The 20,810-nt window shown below is 47.7% G+C and overlaps 1 protein-coding gene across 4 annotated transcripts in view; it reads right to left on the bottom strand.

The window, feature by feature from the left end:
• Positions 1-20,810, bottom strand: part of AFAP1 (actin filament associated protein 1) — a 192,549-nt gene that overhangs the window by 93,178 nt on the left and 78,561 nt on the right. For all 4 annotated transcript variants that reach the window (XM_025385958.1, XM_025385961.1, XM_025385962.1 and 1 more), the window contains exons 3-4: positions 20,137-20,234; positions 6,365-6,473 (exon numbers count right to left, since the gene is read on the bottom strand). In XM_025385958.1, the coding sequence (XP_025241743.1) occupies positions 6,365-6,473; positions 20,137-20,234 (207 nt within the window). The remainder of the gene's footprint in view (positions 1-6,364; positions 6,474-20,136; positions 20,235-20,810) is intronic.

Below are 20,810 nucleotides of genomic sequence, written 5' to 3'. Positions count from 1 at the left end.
TCATTTCTCTTGAAGTTCTAGTTCTGGGCACAAGACTGAGCAAGCACAATATTAGATGTTTCACAATTTAAAAAAAAAACAAAAAAACTTGAATTGAAATTCAGCATAGAAAAATCAACAGAACAAAGGAAAGGAGTGGAAAAAGCACAGCCCTTCATCTATCAGTAAGTGTTTACTGAGCGCATATTACCTGCCAGATGCAAAACAGACAAAAGCCTTGGCCCTCTTTGTTCTCACACTTGGGTGAGGGGAAAAGAGAGGACAAACGGGCTATCGGAGAGTAGGGATGTGTCCAAATAACACAACGCTGAAGTCCGGCTCCTTTCTGGAGCTCCTCCGTCAGGTCTCACTGTCGTTTCGTAAGAACGATGGCGGTGCTTTGCAGCTGTGTCTAGCGTTTTCAGACTCACAGAGGGCTTTCTCCTCGATCCTTCCGGCCGCCCCACAAAACTCTGTGAAAGGCAAGGCATTTGGAGTGCAGAGAAAGGTTCTCCATCCCACATCGTCACTTTGGCAATATCATTAAACACTTTTCTACTTGAGATTCTTACAGGATCAAAATACAAGAGCTATTTAAGGGCCACGAAGTTTTGAACAATGACTATCCTTCTGCATTACAGATGTTCTGCTCTTTCATGCTGCTGGGACGGTATAAAAGGGGCTGGGGTTGGCGGTGGAGGGCAGTGAGCAGGGGAGGAACAGGTGGTAGGTAAAGGGATGAGGAGAGAAGCCCTTAGAAGAACTCTGGCTTTAACTTTTGAGTGGAATGGGAAGCCACGAGAAGGCTGTGAATAGAGCAGAGATCTGACTTATGTTTGATAATGGCCAGTCTAAGTCCAAGATCTCACTCTAGAGGAAGAGAGTAAGTCATTTAACTTATTTGAAACTCAGTGTCTTTAAGATAATCTTGTCTCTCTGAGAGTTATTGTGAGGATAAAATGAGGGACACAGGATAGCTCCCTGTGAACCTGAAACTCCAGAAGCAGGTGTAACATACTTGTGCACATGCCCATCCAACATCGGGGCCTGAGGAAGTGGGTGCTCATTATCAAAAACCAGCGGCATTACATAATGTATTTCATACACACACACACACACACACACACACACACACACACACACACACACACACACACACACACACACACACACGCCCCATAACATCAGAAATGCCATTTCAACCAATCCCCCTGGAGGAGGGAGAGGGAAGAGAGCAAAACAGAGGAATCAGAAAGCTGAAAATAAAACTGAAATCTACGTCTGAAACCAAAACACCCAACGAGTGTTGTAGTGAGTTTATGCTATGTCAACGTAGCTAACTGGAACGCCACTTCCATTGCTCTGTATAGTCTGGGGTAGGGTTGGCCTCAAGAGAAGCTGTGAGGGACCCGGTAGGAAAGAAGGAAACAAGTAGGCCCATCTCTGAGGCCAGCACAGGGCGCCAGGCCCTGCGGAAGCTCTGGTACGCTGCACACCCTGCTGGTGTGGGGCAGCCATGGGCTCAGGTCCCCCAGCTGCTTGCTGCAGGCTCTCCTGCTTCAGTGTTTTGGACAACTCCAGAGCCAAGGGTACCTGCATCTTGTGTGGGTCACTCGTGTCACTGAGTCTGGAAGAACTCATAGATGAGTTGCAGTTTGACCTCATGGGTTTCCATTTACCCTTGACCTCCTGCGCTTCACGGCCAGCTTTCCTTCCAGAGGGTGGGTCCTACCAGGTGCTCAGGCCACAGTCACCCACAGACTTCAACAGCTTCCGCAAGTGTGCAAGGCTAATCTAGAATAAGTCTTCTATCCACATCGTAATGGTTCTGCTTTTCTGACGAAACCCTAACCGCTCCGCAGGCTGGTAATGGACACTCTGGCAGGTTCACCCAGCGGAGGTGAGTGTGGACCTCTGGGAGTCTGGAGCACGGCTACACCATCCTTTACAGAGAACCACCTTACTTCTGAGGAACTACTTTCGGCTAGCGAAGCCCTGGCAGAGACGTCAGGCTTCACCATGGGGCACCAAGAGAAGAGGAAACCTAAGCCGCCCTGCATGGCCCACAGGCTCTCTGACCCATGAAGGGGCACTCCATCCTCAAATCAAAGTGGGTGTGTGAGAGCAGGCTCCATCCACGCCAGAAGACGTGAGCGAGCAAGGAGCCCTTAGTCCTGTGCGCTGCCTCCTCCCTCAACAACCATTCACGAACGCTGCCTAATGGTTTAGTTGGATGACTGACAATGAAGAGAAACATGATTAAAAAACAAGTAACAAACAACTGGTATGCAGAAGATGCTGTCAACAGACCTTCACAAATGGGCACATGATGTAAACAGACCTCAGCAGAAGAGGATCTTGATACTCGGGTAAATACCACCACCTACTGTATCTACATCAGTCAGCCTCATTCCCCATACTCAGGTGAATACCACCACCCACTGTATCTACATCAGTCAGCCTCATTCCCCATACTCAGGTGAATACCACCACCCACTGTATCTACATCAGTCAGCCTCATTCCCCATACTCGGGTAAATATCACCACCCACTGTATCTACAGCAGTCAGCCTCATTCCCCATACTCGGGTAAATATCACCACCCACTGTATCTACAGCAGTCAGCCTCATTCTCCATACTCGGGTAAATACCACCACCCACTGTTTCTACATCAGTCAGCCTCATTCCCCAGACTTCTTGTCCAAATGGGCTCATGTACATGTGGACATGATGGCAGGAATAGAGGTTATGCATGAACTCAGCAACACGGACTTCACTCCTGGAAATTAATCTGACTCCAGGTACTTCCGAGTACCCTACCTGCCAACAGCAGACGCCAACATCAACCTCCCCACCCCACCCCTACGCCCTGACACCATCCCTGGGATATCAGCTGGCACCTCATGGCAGGTTGTTATCACTGGTCCACTTCCATCATGAAGAGATCATTAAAATTTGCCTTCTGGGTCCACAGGGCCTTAGGGAATGTCCCGTTCTCCACGATGGGATCCCCACACCATTGCTTCTGACCAGGGAACTCATTTACAGCAAATGAAGTACACGACAATGGCTCTGTGCTCAGGAAATTCACTGACCTTGCCACAGTCTCCAGCACCCTGAAGTCGCTTGCCCAATAGGTCAAAATACATATATTTTTAATATCCAGTTAGAGTGCCAACCAACTGGTGACAGCTTGTGGGCTTGGGGGCAACAGACTTCAGAGTATCTTCTGGCAATATAGGTTTTGACTTGGTGGTACTGTTTCTCCCACAGCCCAGATTCACAGCCCAAGAATCGAGGGGTGAAACGCGAGGAGCCCCCTCTCCCTATCACCCCCAGTGACCCACTAACGAAATGTTTGCTTTCCTTCCCTAAAATGCTGGACTGCACGGGTCTAAGGGCAAGACAGGGCAATGGTTTCATTAAACTGGAAGCAGAAGCTGCCACCTGGCCACACTGGGCTCCTCATGTCAGTAACAGGCAAAGAAGCGGCTCCGGCAGTGGCTGAGGTGACGGACCCCAACCATGAGGAAGCCGTTACCCCACAGTGGGATTACCCCACAGTGGGAGTAAGGAAGAACACTCAGGGGACCTGGAAGACCCCCTGAGTGCCCCCTCTGTGTTCTCACACCCTCTGATTAAAGTTAATGAAAAGTCATGGCCATCCAATACAGAAGTGCTACTGAAGGTCCAGACCTTTCAGGAAAGGAAGTCGGATCACCCACCAAGAAAAAAACCATGACCAACCAAGAGGTTTGCTGAGGGCAGCGGGAATACGAAAGGGACAGTAGAAGGAAGTGGTCGATTCTAGCCATGAACACTGACCAGGTGTGGAGACTGAACCTGTTCTAGGCTTTTCTTCCTTGTTTTGATAAGAATATAACTGTGTACACAGAAATGAATTCTTCTTCCTCCCTCTCCCAGGCCCCTACCATCTCACATAAGAAGCGCTAACAGGAGTCAACCTTGTATTAATATCTTGGAATCTGGTTTACAGGCTCTAGAAGAGAATGGATGTCATCCAAATGTTGGACAAAGGGGCTCTGTCTCCTCTGTGGGGAGTTGGGGATTTTCTGTCACTTGGGTGATGGTGAATTATGTTAGGCCCAAGCATGCGCTGCTCGTCTCTACTTGGAAATTCAATGTGGCTAAAAGAGGTATGCATGGGTACCAAGTTGACCAAAGATAAACTGTGGTGGTTTTCTACTGTATCAACCTAGCAAGGCTGGAATCACACTTCCCAAAATTCCCTTTCTGATTCTGGGCTACGGTGGCCCTGAGAGAAATCTGGGAATGATGTGGAGGGCAGAGGGAAGCAGTGGCCCCAGATTCTGCAGGTTGGCACGGGGACAGGGACTGCTGCAGCTCACGTGGGCTGTTGCCGGTCACCCGTGCCATCAGGAGAGACGCAGGCTCCCGTCTGTCTGTCCCTCCTCTTCCCCAATCCTCATCCAGCTTTCTTCCCAGCTGCCAGCCTGACCAGACACAGCAGAAACTGCCTGTGCTTCTTCCAAGGAAGAAGTTCTCACAACTGCACACGGCCTCATTCCTTCAATAAACTCCTCCCTCCGTGACATTTGAAACGGATTGGCTTCTCCGATGAGACCACAACCCACATAGGTTCGACAAAACCATCTCAAAGTTCGTATCTAACCGAGGGCAGTACGATCCTGAACTGAGCAGACAAGTCAACCGCCGGCTGTTGCTCTGCAAGGGAGGGGCGGCTGTGTCCTAGGGCCATCAACTGAGCGTCCCACGGCAGACGTGTGATTGGAGAAGCCACTGTGCGTCATCACTGCTGTCTCCTCATTCCCCAGGCCTGAGTTCCCCAGTCCCCTCTTCTTCCGGACTCAGCGGCTGAGGAACAGCACCCCTGAAGGGGCCGTGATCCGCCAGCTACGTGCAGCTCCTCAGAATGAAAATGACCGACAGCCCCCAAAATCAAACAATCCCCGTTTCCAGCCTTGAAAGTACCCTGCAGGGGGAAGGCCAGAGACATACGTTCCAAATGCTAGAAAATACCCTCAAGAAGAAAACATTCTTGTCTTTACTCACTGCCATTACAAAGAAAGGAACCCAGTGAAGTTCTGAGTTGTATCAAGACATTTAATTTGTTTTCTCATTAATCTACTATCTTCTTAAAGAGTTGATAAATTATTCTCAAAACTGAAAAATCCATGACCACCTTATCAGAACTATCCCTTTTCTCATCCAGAGCACAACAACTGTGTATTGACGCTCAGCCCAGTCTATGCCTCGACTGCTCCAGAAGCTAAGGAGACAGGCGAGGAGGAGCAGCCGGCGCTCTCAGGGGCATGCAGTCCAGCTGGCCTGGCTTCTCCACAGCCCTTCTCCGCACTCAGAGAAGCATGCCAACAGGGGAATCTCCTGTAACAACCGCCTTCCAATCATCAAGACAGATCCTGCTTTGGTGGAACAGCTGCGCTCGTAGACTGCCGAAGAGAGAAAGATCTGAAATGCAAAGTTTCTATGTGGCAGGTAACAGTATAACAATGTTGGGGAAAAGGAAAGCATTTCCCTTGGGAGACAGATAAGGCTGGAGACCACACACAGAAGCCTCCTGAGTACAATCAGCAACCACTCTGTCACTTTCCACTTACCTACCTTTCGTTTTTAAAACGCAAGCTGGATTCCGTAAGTTGACATACATTCAGGTATTCAACTTTCTTATGAGATGGTAGCTCCCTGCCTGACAGATACTGAAAGGAGACATGGAGCCACCAATTCAAAAATGAATTCCGGAGATTCAACATCAGCACGTCACGCTTCATCTGAACTTGAAGCTGGGTACTAACAAACAGGTACTTCTGAGTGCTACCAACAGGCCACTAACTGGGGCCAGGAGAACCAGGGCTTAGGCAAAAATCATCTAATAGAACCTGTACCCCAAAAAAAGAAAAAACCAAAAGTCTATGACCAAGATGCCTGTTTGTGTTGTACCCAATTATTTCCAGCCCGACAGCCAGCCTGGTGGAAACTGCTCTAATCGTGGCAGGATGGGTGCAGCTCAAGAAGGTCAAAGACTAAGGAAGTGGGGACTGTAGCACAACCAAAAAATATACCACAAATTGCCATTTCTCTTCTGCAAAGATGATGCCTGTTGCCACAGTAATAAGCATTCACTACCTTTGAGTCACAAGGAAGACAGCAATTGGAATAGAGGCTTGTACGTGAGTGTCCTTCCTTAGTCTTGGTGTCCTTCTGAAAACCTTTCCTGTGCTGACAACCTCTTTGGGTTCAAAAAGCACTTGGCCCGTGGTGGTTTATAATGCCCAGTTCCCCTTCCTACCCAGAAAGGGGACAGGCTCTGCAACAGTCCTGCCAATCACAAAGGCAGCGTGCTGGGCGGGGCTGGCCACTCACTTGATGTGATGTATTCCGGAGCTTTTCCGGGGCTCAGCGGCACAGCTTCCTCGTAATAACCTTCTGGGAGGGAGGACGTTGGCAATGGCGGAGGCCCACTGTCAGGAGGCTGAGGAAGAAAGGAAAAGCGACACAGAAATTAGCGTGACAGTTAGAAGGAAATTCTGGATTTCCAATTAATGAATGTGGCCAGTCTTTTCCTCTTTCCTTTGTAAAGTCTTCGGAAAAGAGAACCTCATCCTACAAAGAGGTTTGGAAGGCCGGTCCTGATGTGTCTCTCTTACTTTCCTGCGTGCATTCATGCCCCAGCCCCGGCCACATGCCGTCCGGTCCACACCAAATCTCCGGGTTCAGCGTGTGCAGCAGTCTCACTGGAGTATCCACGACACGGAATTCCCCTTCCCCCATGTAGGACTGGGCCTGTTCAGATGCTGCTGCCCCAGGGGTCTGAGATAGCGTCTGCGTTCTCCTTTATCCCCACACACACCAACCCTCGCAGGCCTCAGACGCAGACTCTGGGACTCCATGGCCCTGTCACAGGCGATGGGCTCCTGGGACACACATGCTCAGGTGCACCCAGCACTCATTACAGAGTGAGCTGGTGAGCCACACTGGCTGAGTGCATGAGTGAGGCCTGCCCACATTCTCACTATATCCCTACTGTGTGCTAGGAAAACTTCAAAAAAAAAAAAAAAAAAAATCAGCTGGGAGCCACTCTCTAAAACAAAGTAGAAGTTATTCTCCAGAGATGGAATCTACTCCTTATTAAAACCAATCATGTCACTTTTTTTTCTTTTTTTTTTTTTTGAGTTGGAGTCTCGCTCTGTCACCCAGGCTGGAGTGCAGAGGCACGATGTCTGCTCACTGCAAGCTCCACCTCCCGGGTTCACGCCATTCTCCTGCCTCAGCCTCCCGAGTAGCTGGGACTACAGGCGCCTGCCACCACGCTCGGCTAAGTTTTGTATTTTTAGTAGAGGCGGGGTTTCACAGTGTTAGCCAGGATGATCTTGAACTCCTGACCTCGTGATCCGTCTGCCTCAGCCTCTCAAAGTACTGGGATTACAGGCGTGAGCCACCGTGCCTGGCCCATCAGAATTTTTTAACAAACTCAGAGACTGAAACACTCTCTGGTTGCGAAGCCACAGCCTTAGAATATGGACAAGCTGGGGGCTCACTCCATGCCTCGGGACAACCTACATCCCACCTGGCCTTTAGGACTCTGCTCGGGTCCCCTCTTTTCTTAAATGTTCCTGATGGCTCTGAACCACCCCAGCCTCTCCCTCCTAAGACCATCTACAGGACTTGTTGGTGTGTCTCTCACTGGTTCTTCTGCCAACAGAGGCGGCTGAATGGCAGGAAAGCCAGCATTCGCCCAGCATCTGCGATCTGCCCAGCACTGTGCTAGACACTTCTGCACTGGCTACAGGAACGTCAATCTATCCATGCAGGAATCCTTCAAGCAACGCATTCTATTACACTATATTTTACAGATACAGAAGTTGAGGCTCAGAATCTAAATCTGCTCAGACACTAGTAACTGCCAGCTGGAGTTTTCAAACACCAGGTCTGTCTGTTAGAGACCTTTTTAATATTCATATTCTCTCTCTCCCCTCTTTTTCGTATGAACAGCATGCAACAATTTCCCACTACCTACATTCTGTAAACAAGCTGGGAAGAGGTATGTCACAAGGAATGGAACAGAGCAGAGGCCCCAAATTAAAATCTACTCAGTTACAGTTCCAAGTAGAACAAGGTTCTATTGAAAGTATGGGGCTGTTGTGTTTTTTTAATGTAAACTCTCCAGAAAGTGCAACTCCATCGCTTTCCATGTAAGTCATCTCTGAAGCCAACAAGTCCTTTGTGAATGACTAATCACCCACTGCAGACTCAACCCACTCCTTCCTCTCACCAGATGAAGAAGAGAACTCACTCCAGACCATCTGCACAACATTTCTTCAGGGACTTACAGACAGTTACCTCCCTCCCGCCCCCAGTCCTTGTTCCCGAGGCTAAATAACTCCAATTCCTTTGCACTCCTATCAGAAGGCTGGCTTCCCAAACTGTCATCATAGTGTGGCATTAGGCTGGACCATCTCCAGGTCCTTCATATCTTCCTACAGAGGCAACAGAACCTGACACATGGGGCCCAGCACCAGGCAAGGTCTGTACAGGAGTCCATATCCAAGTTAAAATCTCTGCTGGCTGCTTTTGGAAAAGAGCTGCTTGATTCACTGAGTATCTTTTATTCCTGAGACGCCGCGTATTCCAACCTCCTTTTAGCATGGTCAAACAATCAAACTACTCACGTCCTGGAAAAGCATGACAAATAGCTGAATCAAACAAACGTTTGTGAACTAGTACAGGTCAGACTCCTTTCCTCAGTGCCCCAAGGAACTTACTCTCTGAATCGATGGGGTTCTGAGTAGACGCTTTCAAACCCTATTGGTGGTCATGTACTTGGCACAACCTTTTGACTATGCCCTTAGATCCAATAATTCCACTTCTAGAAACATATGTCAGAAGGGTCAATTGGTCACATGAGAAAAAACCACATAAGGATGTTCAATAAAAGTTTGTTGGCCAACAGATACATGAAAAAATGCTCGTCATCACTGGCCATCAGAGAAACGCAAATCAAAACCACAATGAGATACCATCTCACACCAGTTAGAATGGCAATCATTAAAAAGTCAGGAAACAACAGGTGCTGGAGAGGATGTGGAGAAACAGGAACACTTTTACACTGTTGGTGGGATTGTAAACTGGTTCAACCATTGTGGAAAATAGTATGGCGATTCCTCAAGGATCTAGAACTAGAAATACCATATGACCCAGCCATCCCATTACTGGGTATATACCCAAAGGATTATAAATCATGCTGCTATAAAGACACATGCACACGTATGTTTATTGCGGCACTATTCACAATAGCAAAGACTTGGAATCAACCCAAATGTCCATCAGTGACAGACTGGATTAAGAAAATGTGGCACATATATACCATGGAATACTATGCAGCCATAAAAAAGGATGAGTTCGTGTCCTTTGTAGGGACATGGATGCTGCTGGAAACCATCATTCTCAGCAAACTATCACAAGAACAGAAAACCAAACACCGCATGTTCTCACTCATAGGTGGTAACTGAACAATGAGATCACTTGGCCTCTGGAAGGAGAACATCACACACCAAGCAGGGCCTATTATGGGGGGTGGGGGAGGAGGGATGGCATTGGGAGTTATACCCGATGTAAATGACAAGTTGATGGGTGCTGACGAGTTGATGGGTGCAGCACACCAACATGGCACAAGTATACATATGTAACAAACCTGCACGTTGTGCACATGTACCCTAGAACTTAAAGTATAAAAAAAAAAGAAACATCACATTAAAAAAAAAAAGCCCTTAAAAAAAAAAAGTTTGTTTAGTAAAATCTAAAACAATCTAAATGTTCAAGAGAAGAATGCTCAGATGTACTGCTACATCCAGATAGACATTTAAAAGGCCAGTGCATGTGTATGGCCATTGACTTTATTAACCTCTAAGAGATACTGCTGAATGAAAGAACACAGGTGTACTATGACCCCTCTATGTACGAGGTGAGTGTCTGTGCTTACATACACACAAAGGCAGAAGGTCCTTCACCAAGAGTGCTCCTAGTGGTTCCTCTTTCTATATGCAATCTGGAACGCTTGCCTTTTCTGCATAGGATGACATTTTAAAAATCATTTTAAAAAATAAAACCACTTTCATTTTGAAATAATACCCCCTCAGAAAATAATACTGCTAGAGAGTCGCTCCACTCTCAATACCACTTATCATTGAAATCGACCACAGGGGTTTCAGACACTTCAGGCTTGTTAAAGTCAAACAGGAGAAGGGGCGAAAAGATGAGCAAACTGTCACTTACCGCCACTGCTTTCAGAGGATCAAGTCTTTCCAATCCTTTCCAATATATAAGAACTCACTGAAAGCACAAGTAACGGAATTCTAAAAAGTACACAGCAGGGAAGGCAGGTTTCCCACAGGGGCCATGGGGAAGCAGAAGCCAGGCAGGAAGTAAGAGAGTCGGGCGAAGGGAGGAAGACGCAGGTGCACAGCCACTCACATCCAAGGCCAGCTTGTTCCTGCACCTCTGCAACCTTGCCAAGACTCCACGTCCCCATTCCCTCACCTAGAACAAGGGCATCGTGTCAGAACAACCTCTAGGGCCCACCCCAGCTCTGAGAGTCCAATTCCAGCATTCTTATAAAGTTACAGGTCCACAGACAACAAAGCCAACTTTACCTCTTCCAAAATTCCATTGGCAGCCTACCCTGTGTCTTCCCAAAGGATAAAGGACATGCGAATCTCTGGGCAGAGCAAGTCCCTCAAATGTACAACTGAGTGGCAGCCCCACACACCACTGTGGAGTCACTCAACTCTCCCCCACTATCAGGAGAGATCCAGTCCGTGCACACGCCCCTAACACGGCTTGCATCTGGCCCCACTGTTTCCTGGGCTGCCACTCACAAAACACAAGCTACGGCAACAAGGATCCTTGGGCCGGGCGCGGTGGCTCACGCCTGTAATCCCAGCACTTTGGGAGACCTAGGTGGGCAGATCACGAGGTCAAGAGTTTGAGACCAGCCTGGTCAACATGATGAAATCCTGTCTCTACTAAGAATACAAAAATTAGCTGGGCGTGGTGGCAGGGCTCCTGTAATCCCAGCTACTCAGGAGGATTGCTTGAACCTGGGAGGTGGAGGTTGCAGTGAGTCAACACTGCTGCGCTGCACCCCAGCCTGGGTAACAGAGCAAGACTCCATCTCGAAAAAAAAGAAAACAAGGGTCCAAATTCTAACTACCATGGCATCTTTTGACACTTAAAAAGAAGTATGAGAAACTACCTTCCTTAAGAGAACGACTGATCTTCACCCCTGCTGTGTCCTAGAAATAAAAAAGAACCGGCACTGTGCCAGTGACTAGGTAACTCTCAAATTCACTAAAATATTTCTCCCTCAAATTAATACTTAAGTAAAAGCTCCCGAACCTGTTCATTCAGAAAATCTTATCTACCTTCAGGTATTGTAAATTTCTGCTGTAAGGTCTCCATCTGGCATTAGAGAAAACTAGTACTTACACAACAGCACGGTAATATAACCTAGGCTTGCAGGCTTATAGTACTGGCCATAACTTTAATTCCCATCTTTTACAAAGGAAAGCCCATTGATATCTGTCTTTGCTACTTTAAGGAAAAGCAAATTCTTTAAACAAAAAGAGAATTCACAGAGAATTATCTTTCCAATAATAATAATAATAATAGCCATGGTAGGAGGATTGCTTGAAGCCAGGAGTTCAAGACCAGCCTGGGCAACATGGCAAAAATCCCATCTTTACAAAAAAAAATACAAAAATTAGCCAGGCATGATGGTGCACACCTATAGTCCCAGCTGCTAGGGAGGCTGAGGTGGGAGGATTGCTCGAACCTGGGAGGTTGAGGCTGTAGTGAGCCATGATCATGCCATTGCACTCCAGCCTGGGTGACAGAGTGAGATGCTATCTCAAATAAATAAATAATTGTTTGTAAAATGATATGTTATAAATATAGTAATAATTATTACTGTTATTACTACAGGTTGAGGATCTCTTTTCCAAAACGCTTGGGACCAGAAATGCTTCTGATTTTTGATTTTTTGGGGAGTGAAGGGGGGATTTTAGAATATTTGCATTATGTACTTACTGCTTAAGCATCCCAAATCCAAAAATCCAAAATCCAGAATGCTCCAAAATCCAAAACTTTTTTTAGCACTGACATGATGCTCAAAGGACATGTTCATTGGACCATTTCAAATTTCCAGATTCAGGATGCTCAACCTGTACTGACCACTCGCCTACAAGGTGTCAGCCACTGTCCTGGGATGCTCGATACATATTTTCTCTCGTTCAGAAAATAACACTCAGATGTCAGCATCTCAACTGTGATTTCACAGATGAGGACACCGAGGCTCAAGAGATTAAAGACCCTGCCCGGGGCTGGACATGCTCATCCACAGAAATCAGTCTGCTGACCTGGAAGCTGCGGCACAACAGCGCAGCGCTCCTGCAGCCTCAGCACCTCCCCCGCGGGGGCCGCGCGGACAAGACGTAAGGAAGGAACCAACGACCCGAACAACCAAGACTGCACAGGTCCAGACCTTTTGCTCCCATATCACACAACACAAGGAGAGGCATCAATTCTTAGGAAGACTCCCCTACCCGCCCAAGGCAGACCCAGCACCTTCACGCTTTCCGCTGGTCTGCCGCGTGGCAGGCACTCCGCCCTCTGTCTGCTGCTCCCCACCTTCTTCTCTACCCCTGCCCTGATCTGTTGCTTAGTCCTTTCCAGGAAAACACCAATAAATGACAAGAGCTGATCTTAGCTGAGAAATACATACACCTAGCATTTGAAATCCCTTTCTGACTTTAATTTTAAATATACAGTGACACCTCTAGATTCTGTTTTTCTGCTAAAAGGGATTAAAATCTGTTAAGAGTAACAGCCAATCTGAAACAAGAAAATCAGGGCTCAAGTTCCAATTCTATCACATATTGACAAAACCCTTTTCTCACCGACGTGAGTATTTTCGCAGCACCCTACGGCATTCGTGCCATAATCTAAACTTCCTGTGCCGCTGCTCGTCTGCAGGAAGGAATCCATGCCGCTGAGGGAAACTGAGGATAATAAAATTTTATAGTTTAAGCTGCAAAAATGGTTTCAATCCTAACACTAAGAATTCTGAGTACACACTCTTCTTGGCAAAATGCAAGTCTTTATCCAAATTACACCCCAATCCATTGTGATCACTGTTAAGTCTGCATTCCACACAGCGCTTGAGTAAACACTGGGAAGATTGTCTCACATATTTTCTTCAAGTTTCTCTCCTTTTACTTATGCATGACAAAGAATGAAAGCCCTGTGGGGCCATGTCATCTCCGCTCCCTTTTCCACCAGCAGGCAGGCATCCAGATGGAAGGCGAGGCGGCCCACCAGGGGCGGAAACAGGATAGAGTGGAATCCAGCCATAAAGTGAATTGAAAACAAAGATGCCACTGGGATTATACAGGAGCCAAAACTCCGAGGTTCCTGAAAGACGGGTGGAAAAGGCAAACAAGATGGCTCAGATCCACCAAAGGGTCACATCTTATGCCACGGGAAAACAAATGATTTTCTTGTTTTAAATCATGGGCTTTAGCCCCAACTCTGCAACTGGTAAAAAAGCCAACTTTGTCACATAATCTCAAAGAGCCTCATAATGTCATCTGTCAAACAGAGATAACAAGGTTGCTGTGAAAGTACCTGAGAAAGGGCGAAATGCATCGATGGGAAGATGGTAACGCCTGATATCGAGTGTGGTGGCTCACATCTGTAGTCCCCGCTACTCAGGAGGGTGAGGTGGGAGGATCACTTAAGCCCAGGAGTTCAAGACTAGCCTGGGAAACATGGCAAGACCCTGTCTCCACCAAAAAAAAATACAAAAATTAGCCAGGTGTGATGGTGTACCTCTGTAGTCCCAGCTACTAGGGAGGCTGAGGTATGAGGATCGCTTGAGCCTGGGAGTCAAGGCTGCAGTGAGCTGTGATCATGCCACTGCACTCCAGTCTGAGCAACAGAATGAGACCCTATCTCAAAAAAACAAACAAAAAACTTCACCGTTTCCTAGAGACGGTGGATGCCAGGGGCAGGAGGTAGGGGGTGAGGGGAGAATAGGAAGTTAGTGTTTAAGGAGGACAGAGTTTCCATTTGAGATAAAGTAGGGAGCTGGATGGTGGTGATGGCTCCACAATACTATGAACATACATCATGATACTTAACTGTCATTTTAAGTGTATTGAACTGTACACTTAAAATGGTTAAAATGGTAAATGTTATGTTATGGGTATTTTACCACAATAAAAGGAAACTTCGCTATAATCTGCTGGCATAAAAAAGTATCACGTTTACATAAGCTCTGGTCCTAAAATACCAACGAATTAAGTTGCTCCCTGCTACCCCTTGAAACATGATATAACCTCAGGCTGTTTACCAAATGAAAATATGTCCAGAAAATGCCTTGATCTAGAATTGTATGTACTGCATCATAGCCCCAAAAGGAGCCTAGCTTGCTCTTTTTTCTCCTGAGCCGTGAAGATCTGAGATACCCCTATGTTTAGGCGCAATATGCTATGCTGAAGAAGGGTGGGGGAGCAGCAGAAATGGCGCTTATCCAGACCCCTTTAGCAAGCCGGCTGCTTGCGAGCTGGGCAGTGGGTGAAGGCAGCCAACATCTGCACAGATGGGATCTGTTTCCCAGGACCTGGGGCTCACCTTTTCAAATGCTCTTTCAGCACTTGCTGCAAATGAAATGCAATCAGTCTGATAGTTGCACAGCTCTCCCTTGAAACAAAGACGAGAATCTTTTGAAAAGCACAGGCCAGGAGCGATGGCTCACGCCTCTAATCCTAACACTTTGGGAGGCCGGGGCGTGTGGACTGCCTGAGCCCAGGAGTTTGAAACCAGCATGGGCAACATAGTGAAAACCCTGTCTCTACTAAAAATACAAAAAATTAGCTGGGCAGGGTGGTGCGTGCCTGTAGTCCCAGCTACTTGGGAGGCTGAGGTGGGAAAATTGCATGAACCAGGGAAGCAGAGGTTGCAGTGAGCCCGGATCGCGCCACTGCACTCCAGCCTGGGCAACAAAGTGAGACTGTCTCAAAAAAAAAAAGAAAAGAAAAGAAAAGCAAGAATAGAAAAGAAAAGCACAGCGCTTCCCGCAAACAGTTTTTTTGAATAGATGCATATTTTAGCCTATCCAAGTCTCCTCCTGAAAAGCCAGGAAGATAAAGCAGAGTGTGAAACATGCTACATCCCTCACTTGTGACTTCAAAGATTCAGATGTTCAAGATTTTCACGCTACACACACAATCTACTCTCCTGCAAGCACTTCCAAAGACACATTAGCCAGGTGGAAAGAAGCACCATGTCACACGGGGCACCTCAGGCTTTATTAACTATTGAATAAAGGCATGAAGCACTCCTAGGCACTAAAAAGGATAAAAAGGTAAAAGATAACCTTATTTGTAAAGAGTTTATACCATGAAACACTATGACAAAAGGCAATATTCAATTCATGCCACAAACGAGGTAAAAATAAAGTGCACTCATGGTTCAATGCATGGGAAATAGAACCTAGCCGAAGCAAATCGTACACTGAAAGTGCCCTTCGACGGCTACTGTCTCTTTCACAATACATCCCCAACTTCTCATCACAACCCACAGGTCCTTTGTAATTTAGTCTCTGCAGAGAAATCTGGCCTCATGTGTGGATTTCCTGCCCAAATCCCATTATCCAGCAAGGAAGAGCTATCTGCAACGCTCCTAGTATACCTGGCTGTTTTTCTGGCTTGTGCTTTAATTTACAGCACACCCTCTGCCTGGCACAGCTGCCTACCCATTCCATCTTAACCCCACAATAAGCAAATTCTCTTGAAAGTCAATTCACCAATAGCAAAACAGCCAACTAGCCCAAAGCCAATTCACTAAAGGCAAACTTAATGTACTTATTGACTAGCTGACTTGCTGAATCCCAAATTCAGCTGGAAGAGTAGCAGTGATTAAAAAAAACTCTCAGAGGGCCGGGCGCGGTGGCTCACGCCTGTAATCCCAGCACTTTGGGAGGCCAAGACGGGCGGATCACGAGGTCAGGAGATCGAGACCATCCTGGCTAACACGGTGAAACTCCGTCTCTACTAAAAATACAAAAAATTAGCCAGGCATGGTGGCAGGCGCCTGTAGTCCCCGCTACTCGAGAGGCTGAGGCAGGAGAAGGGCCTGAATCTGGGAGGCGGAGCTTGCAGTAAGCTGAGATCGCACCACTGCACTCCAGCTCGCACCTGTAATTCCAACATTTAAACCATTCATTTAAACTTAACATATTTAAAGCACATGTAATGTATATCTTTTTAAAATTTTCTTACCTTAACCAACATTTTTGGATGACCAGTTATGATGATAACAGAAGGGCCTCATAAATACCTTAACCCAGGCTAGTTTGCCACAACCATTTTCCTGCCAAAGGCAGGAGCAGATCACAGGCCAGGGGAGAGCAAGAGATAAGGAGAGAGGATGAGAGAGGGAGAAAGAGGAGGAATGAATGAGTAAGTAATAAACTATATTGGAAGAAGACAACACAGAAACGAATCGATCATTCAATGGTTGAAAATGGTAGAAAATGCTGAGCAGTCATGAGAACTCTTCACCTGAAACTGGCAGCCCTCCGTTCCACCCAGCGGGCACGTCAGGGACATGCAGTCTGGTCCGCAGCAGGTGGGAGGGTACTGCAGCAGCACCAGAGAAGAGTCCACGACAGCCACAGGACCACTGCTACTCTTCCAGCTGCTTCTTTTGTTTTGGTTTTGTGGTCTTGTTTTGTGTTGTTTTGTTTTTTGAGATGGAGTCTCGGTCTTGTTATGCAGGCTGGAGTGCAGTGGCTCGATCTCGACTCACTGCAACCTCCGCCTTCGGGGTTCAAGCGATTCTCCTGCCTCAGCCTCCCAAGTAGATGGGACTACAAGCACCCAACACCACGTCCAGCTAATTTTTTGGTTTTAGTAGAGATGGGGTTTCACCATGGTGGCCAGGCTGGTCTCGAACTCCTGACCTTAGGTGATCTGCCCACCTTGGCCTCCCAAAGTGCTGGGATTACAGGTGTGAGCCACCACGCCCAGCAGGTTTTTGTTTGAGACGGAGTCTCGCCCGGTCTCCCAGGCTGGAGTGCAGTGGTGCCATCTTGGCTTATGGCAACCTCCACCTCCTGAGTTCAAGTGATCCTCCCACCTCAGCCTCCCAAGTAGCTGGGACCACACACAGCTGCACACCACCACACCCGGCGAATTTTTGTATTTCTTGTAGAGGTGGAGTTTTGCTGTGTTGCCCAGGCTAGTCTTGAACTCCTGAGCTCAGGCGATCCACCCGCCTCGGCCTCCCAAAGTGCTGGGATGACAGGCGTGAGCCAGCGCACCCAGCCCCGGCTGCTTCTAACTGTTCTCAGTTCCCGCTCCATCTCAGACCATCTTTCCCAATATGACATGTGACGATGAAATAGAAGACCCATCACAGGGGAGCCAGAGATTCCAGACAAGCTCACAAAGAAAAAATGAAAATAAACCAGAAGATGAAGCCAGAAAATGGAAGAACTACTGATTTCCCATCTAGCTCTTCATCTTTTAAATTAACAACTACATATTTCTGGACTTTAATATCACATTATATCTAAAAACAGCAAATGTGGCCAGGTGGGGTGGGTCACACCTGTAATCCCAGCATTTTGGGAGACCAAGGCAGGAGGATCACTGAAGGCCTGGAGTTCAAGACAGTAACACAGTGAGATCCTTTTTCAATTTAAAAAAAAAATTAAACATTTGGCTGGGCATGGTGGCTCACACCTGCAATCCCAGCTACTTGGGAGGCTGAGGAGAGAGGATTGCTTGAGTCCAAGATGTTGAGGCTGCAGTGAGCTATGGATGCGCCACTGCACTCCAGCCTGGGTGACAGGGCAAGACCCTACGGAGGAAAGAGGAAAGAGAGGAAGGGAGGAGGGGAGTGGGGGAGAGGGGAGGAGAGGAGAGGGGAGGGGAGGGGAGGAGAGGGGAGAAGAGGAGAGGGGAGGGGGAAAGGGAAAGGGAGGGGAAGGGGGAGGGGGGTGGCAAAGGGGAGAGGAGGGAAGAGAAAAGGGCAGCATCAAAGGCCCCATCCACACGTGGTGAACCAGAATCTGCACTTTAAGATGGCTGGTGGTTAGCTGAAGGCTAAAGTTTGAAAAGCGCTGCTCTGAGGAGTGGTTAGAGTCCAGGACTTATATATATCCTAAGCAGCCGGGCGCGGTGGCTCACGCCTGTAATCGCAGCACTTTGGAAGGCCGAGGCGGGCGGATCACAAGGTCAGGAGATTGGGACCCTCCTGGCTAACACGGTGAAAACCCATCTCTACTAAAAATATAAAAAATTAGCCGGGCGAGGTGGCGGGCGCCTGTAGTCCCAGCTACTTGGGAGGCTGAGGCAGGAGAATGGCGTGAACCCGGGAGGTGGAGCTTGCAGTGAGCCGAGATGTGCTACTGCACTCCAGCTTGGGCGACAGAGCAAGACTCTGTCTCTAAATAAATAAATAAATAAACAAATAAATCCTAAGCACTTGAGATATATTTGCTCTTTCCATCTCCTGGACAATCCTGAGGCACAGAGGTTACATTAATCTCCCCAAATCATATGAGAAGTCTGAGGCAGCGTGGGAGTGGGAAGCAGGCGGCCTTGCTCCTGAACTGCCCCTGCGGCCTGTGGCCTCCCTGGACTCCGCTTCGGTGGACAGGCTCAATGCTCAGAGTCTTCTCCTGTCTGAAGCACACTTGCATCTGATTTGCAGCCACACCTCTGAACTAGTATTGCTGAGAAAAGCATGAATTTGAAACAAGTGTTGCAAACTCTGCCCTCTCTACTTATTTTATGACGTTAAGTAAACCACACACCTTCACTGAGCCTCAAGGCCGGGCGCGGTGGCTCATGCCTGTAATTCCAGCACTTTGGGAGACCGAGGCGGGCGGATCACAAGGTCAGGAGATGGAGACCATCCTGGCGAACATGGTGAAACCCCCGTCTCTACTAAAAATACAAAAAATTAGTCGGGCGAGGTGGTGGGCGCCTGTAGTCCCAGCTACTTGGGAGGCTGAGGCAGGAGAATGGCGTGAACCCGGGAGGCGGAGCTTGCGGTGAGCTGAGATCCGGCCACTGCACTCCAGCCTGGGTGACAGAGCCAGACTCCGTCTCAAAAAAAAAAAAATAGGTGTACATATGCTTCCCCTGGTAAGAAGTGCTAGGGGTTCTTCGAGGCCGAGTTGTGGGAGTTAATGAGTTGTAATTTATGGTCGTGTGTGGCAGGCACTCCGTAAGTGCTCGTTTCCCTCTGTACCCACTGCAGTGAGAATCCCTGAGTCCCTCCAAGACTCCTGAGCACTGCGCCAGGCCCAGGCAGAGTGGAGGTGAATGAGAAACAGCCCTGCCTTCCCACCGTTCCTATCCTGGCAGAGAGATCATCAGAAGATTCACACTGAAAGCAAACACAGGATGAGAATTGCTACCGATTTTGCCCTAACTTTGAATGACACTCTGAATTCCCTGAGTAAACAAGTTAGAAAACGGCCAAATGTAGAAAAAGTTGAATGATACATAAAAGTTTGCGTTTGTGGGCGGCGCCAGACTTTTTTAAAAACACAAATTTTGAATTTGAATGCATAAAACTAAAGTATACATTCCTGAAATATGTACATATTTTTCTCTCTTGGAAAAAATATGGATAGTTAACCCCAGAAGTCTAACAACGACTATTAAAGTTTCAGAATAAGGTATTCAACTTCAGAATTAACTCAGAAGAGGGTTAAGTCCACAAGGTCTACAGATACTTTTATCTGTTAAATCCCCTCGTTTTTGTTTTTCTTAATCTGACATAAGATGTCTATGGATTTGTAGCTCCTGCTATACATAATTTATGGTGGTGTGAGGCAGTGCAAAGAAATGCTAGCTTCCTAAGGGCTACACTTAGTCTACCAACCAGCTATCACTAACAGCTTCTCAGCCCTAGAAATAGACTCAAAGGAGTGCCTCGAGCAAAATAAGAGCTCCATTCTTCCACATTGGGCTTTTTGGCTTCCATCACAGGCCCCTGGAGCCCATAAGTACTCCCAGGCCTCCAGCAAGGACCGCTGAGATGGAGGAGCCTTGACTCACCAGCCAGGGCTGAGGGATCTCCGGCAGGGGCATCTGAGGAGGGGCCGGCAGGCTGCTAGCGGTCTCCTGCTTCTGAGCATGATCTTTCACATCAAAACCTGTAGGAATTAACCAGAACCACAAAACTGGATGAGAATGGGGATAAAAATGGTATCACTAGCATCTATCAGTTCCTGAACCCTGTGTTGAACACTTTGCAAATATTTATTTTTTCTAATCCTTTACAACAGTCTTGCAGGGTTAGGTATTATTCTTCTCCATTTTACAGGTAAAGAACCGACAGCTTAAACAAAGGAAAAGAAAAAAGAAAAGAAAAGAAAAGACAAGAGAGGAGAGGAGAGGAGGGGAGGGGAGGGGAGGGGAGGGGAGGGGAAGGGGGGAAGGGAGGAAGGGAGAAAGGGGGAAGGGGGAAGGGGAAAGGGAAGGGGGGAAGTGGAAAGGGAAGGAGGGAAGGGGAAAGGGAAGGGGGGAAGGGGAAAGGGAAGGGGGGAAGGGGAAAGGGAAGGGGGAAGGGGAAAGGGAAAGGGAAAGGGAAGGGGAAAAGGGAAAGGGAAGGGGAAAGGGAAAGGGAAGGGGAAAGGGAAGGGAAAGGGGAAGGGGAAGGGGAAGGGGAAAGGGAAGGGGAAGGGGAAAGGGAAGGGAAAGGGGAAGCGGAAAGGGAAGGGGAAAGGGAA

Source organism: Theropithecus gelada, chromosome 5 (assembly GCF_003255815.1).
Source record: "Theropithecus gelada isolate Dixy chromosome 5, Tgel_1.0, whole genome shotgun sequence".
Lineage (NCBI taxonomy): Eukaryota > Metazoa > Chordata > Mammalia > Primates > Cercopithecidae > Theropithecus > Theropithecus gelada.
The sequence above is the reverse complement of the archived record's forward strand: the minus strand, read 5'-3'. Positions and strand labels throughout refer to the sequence as shown.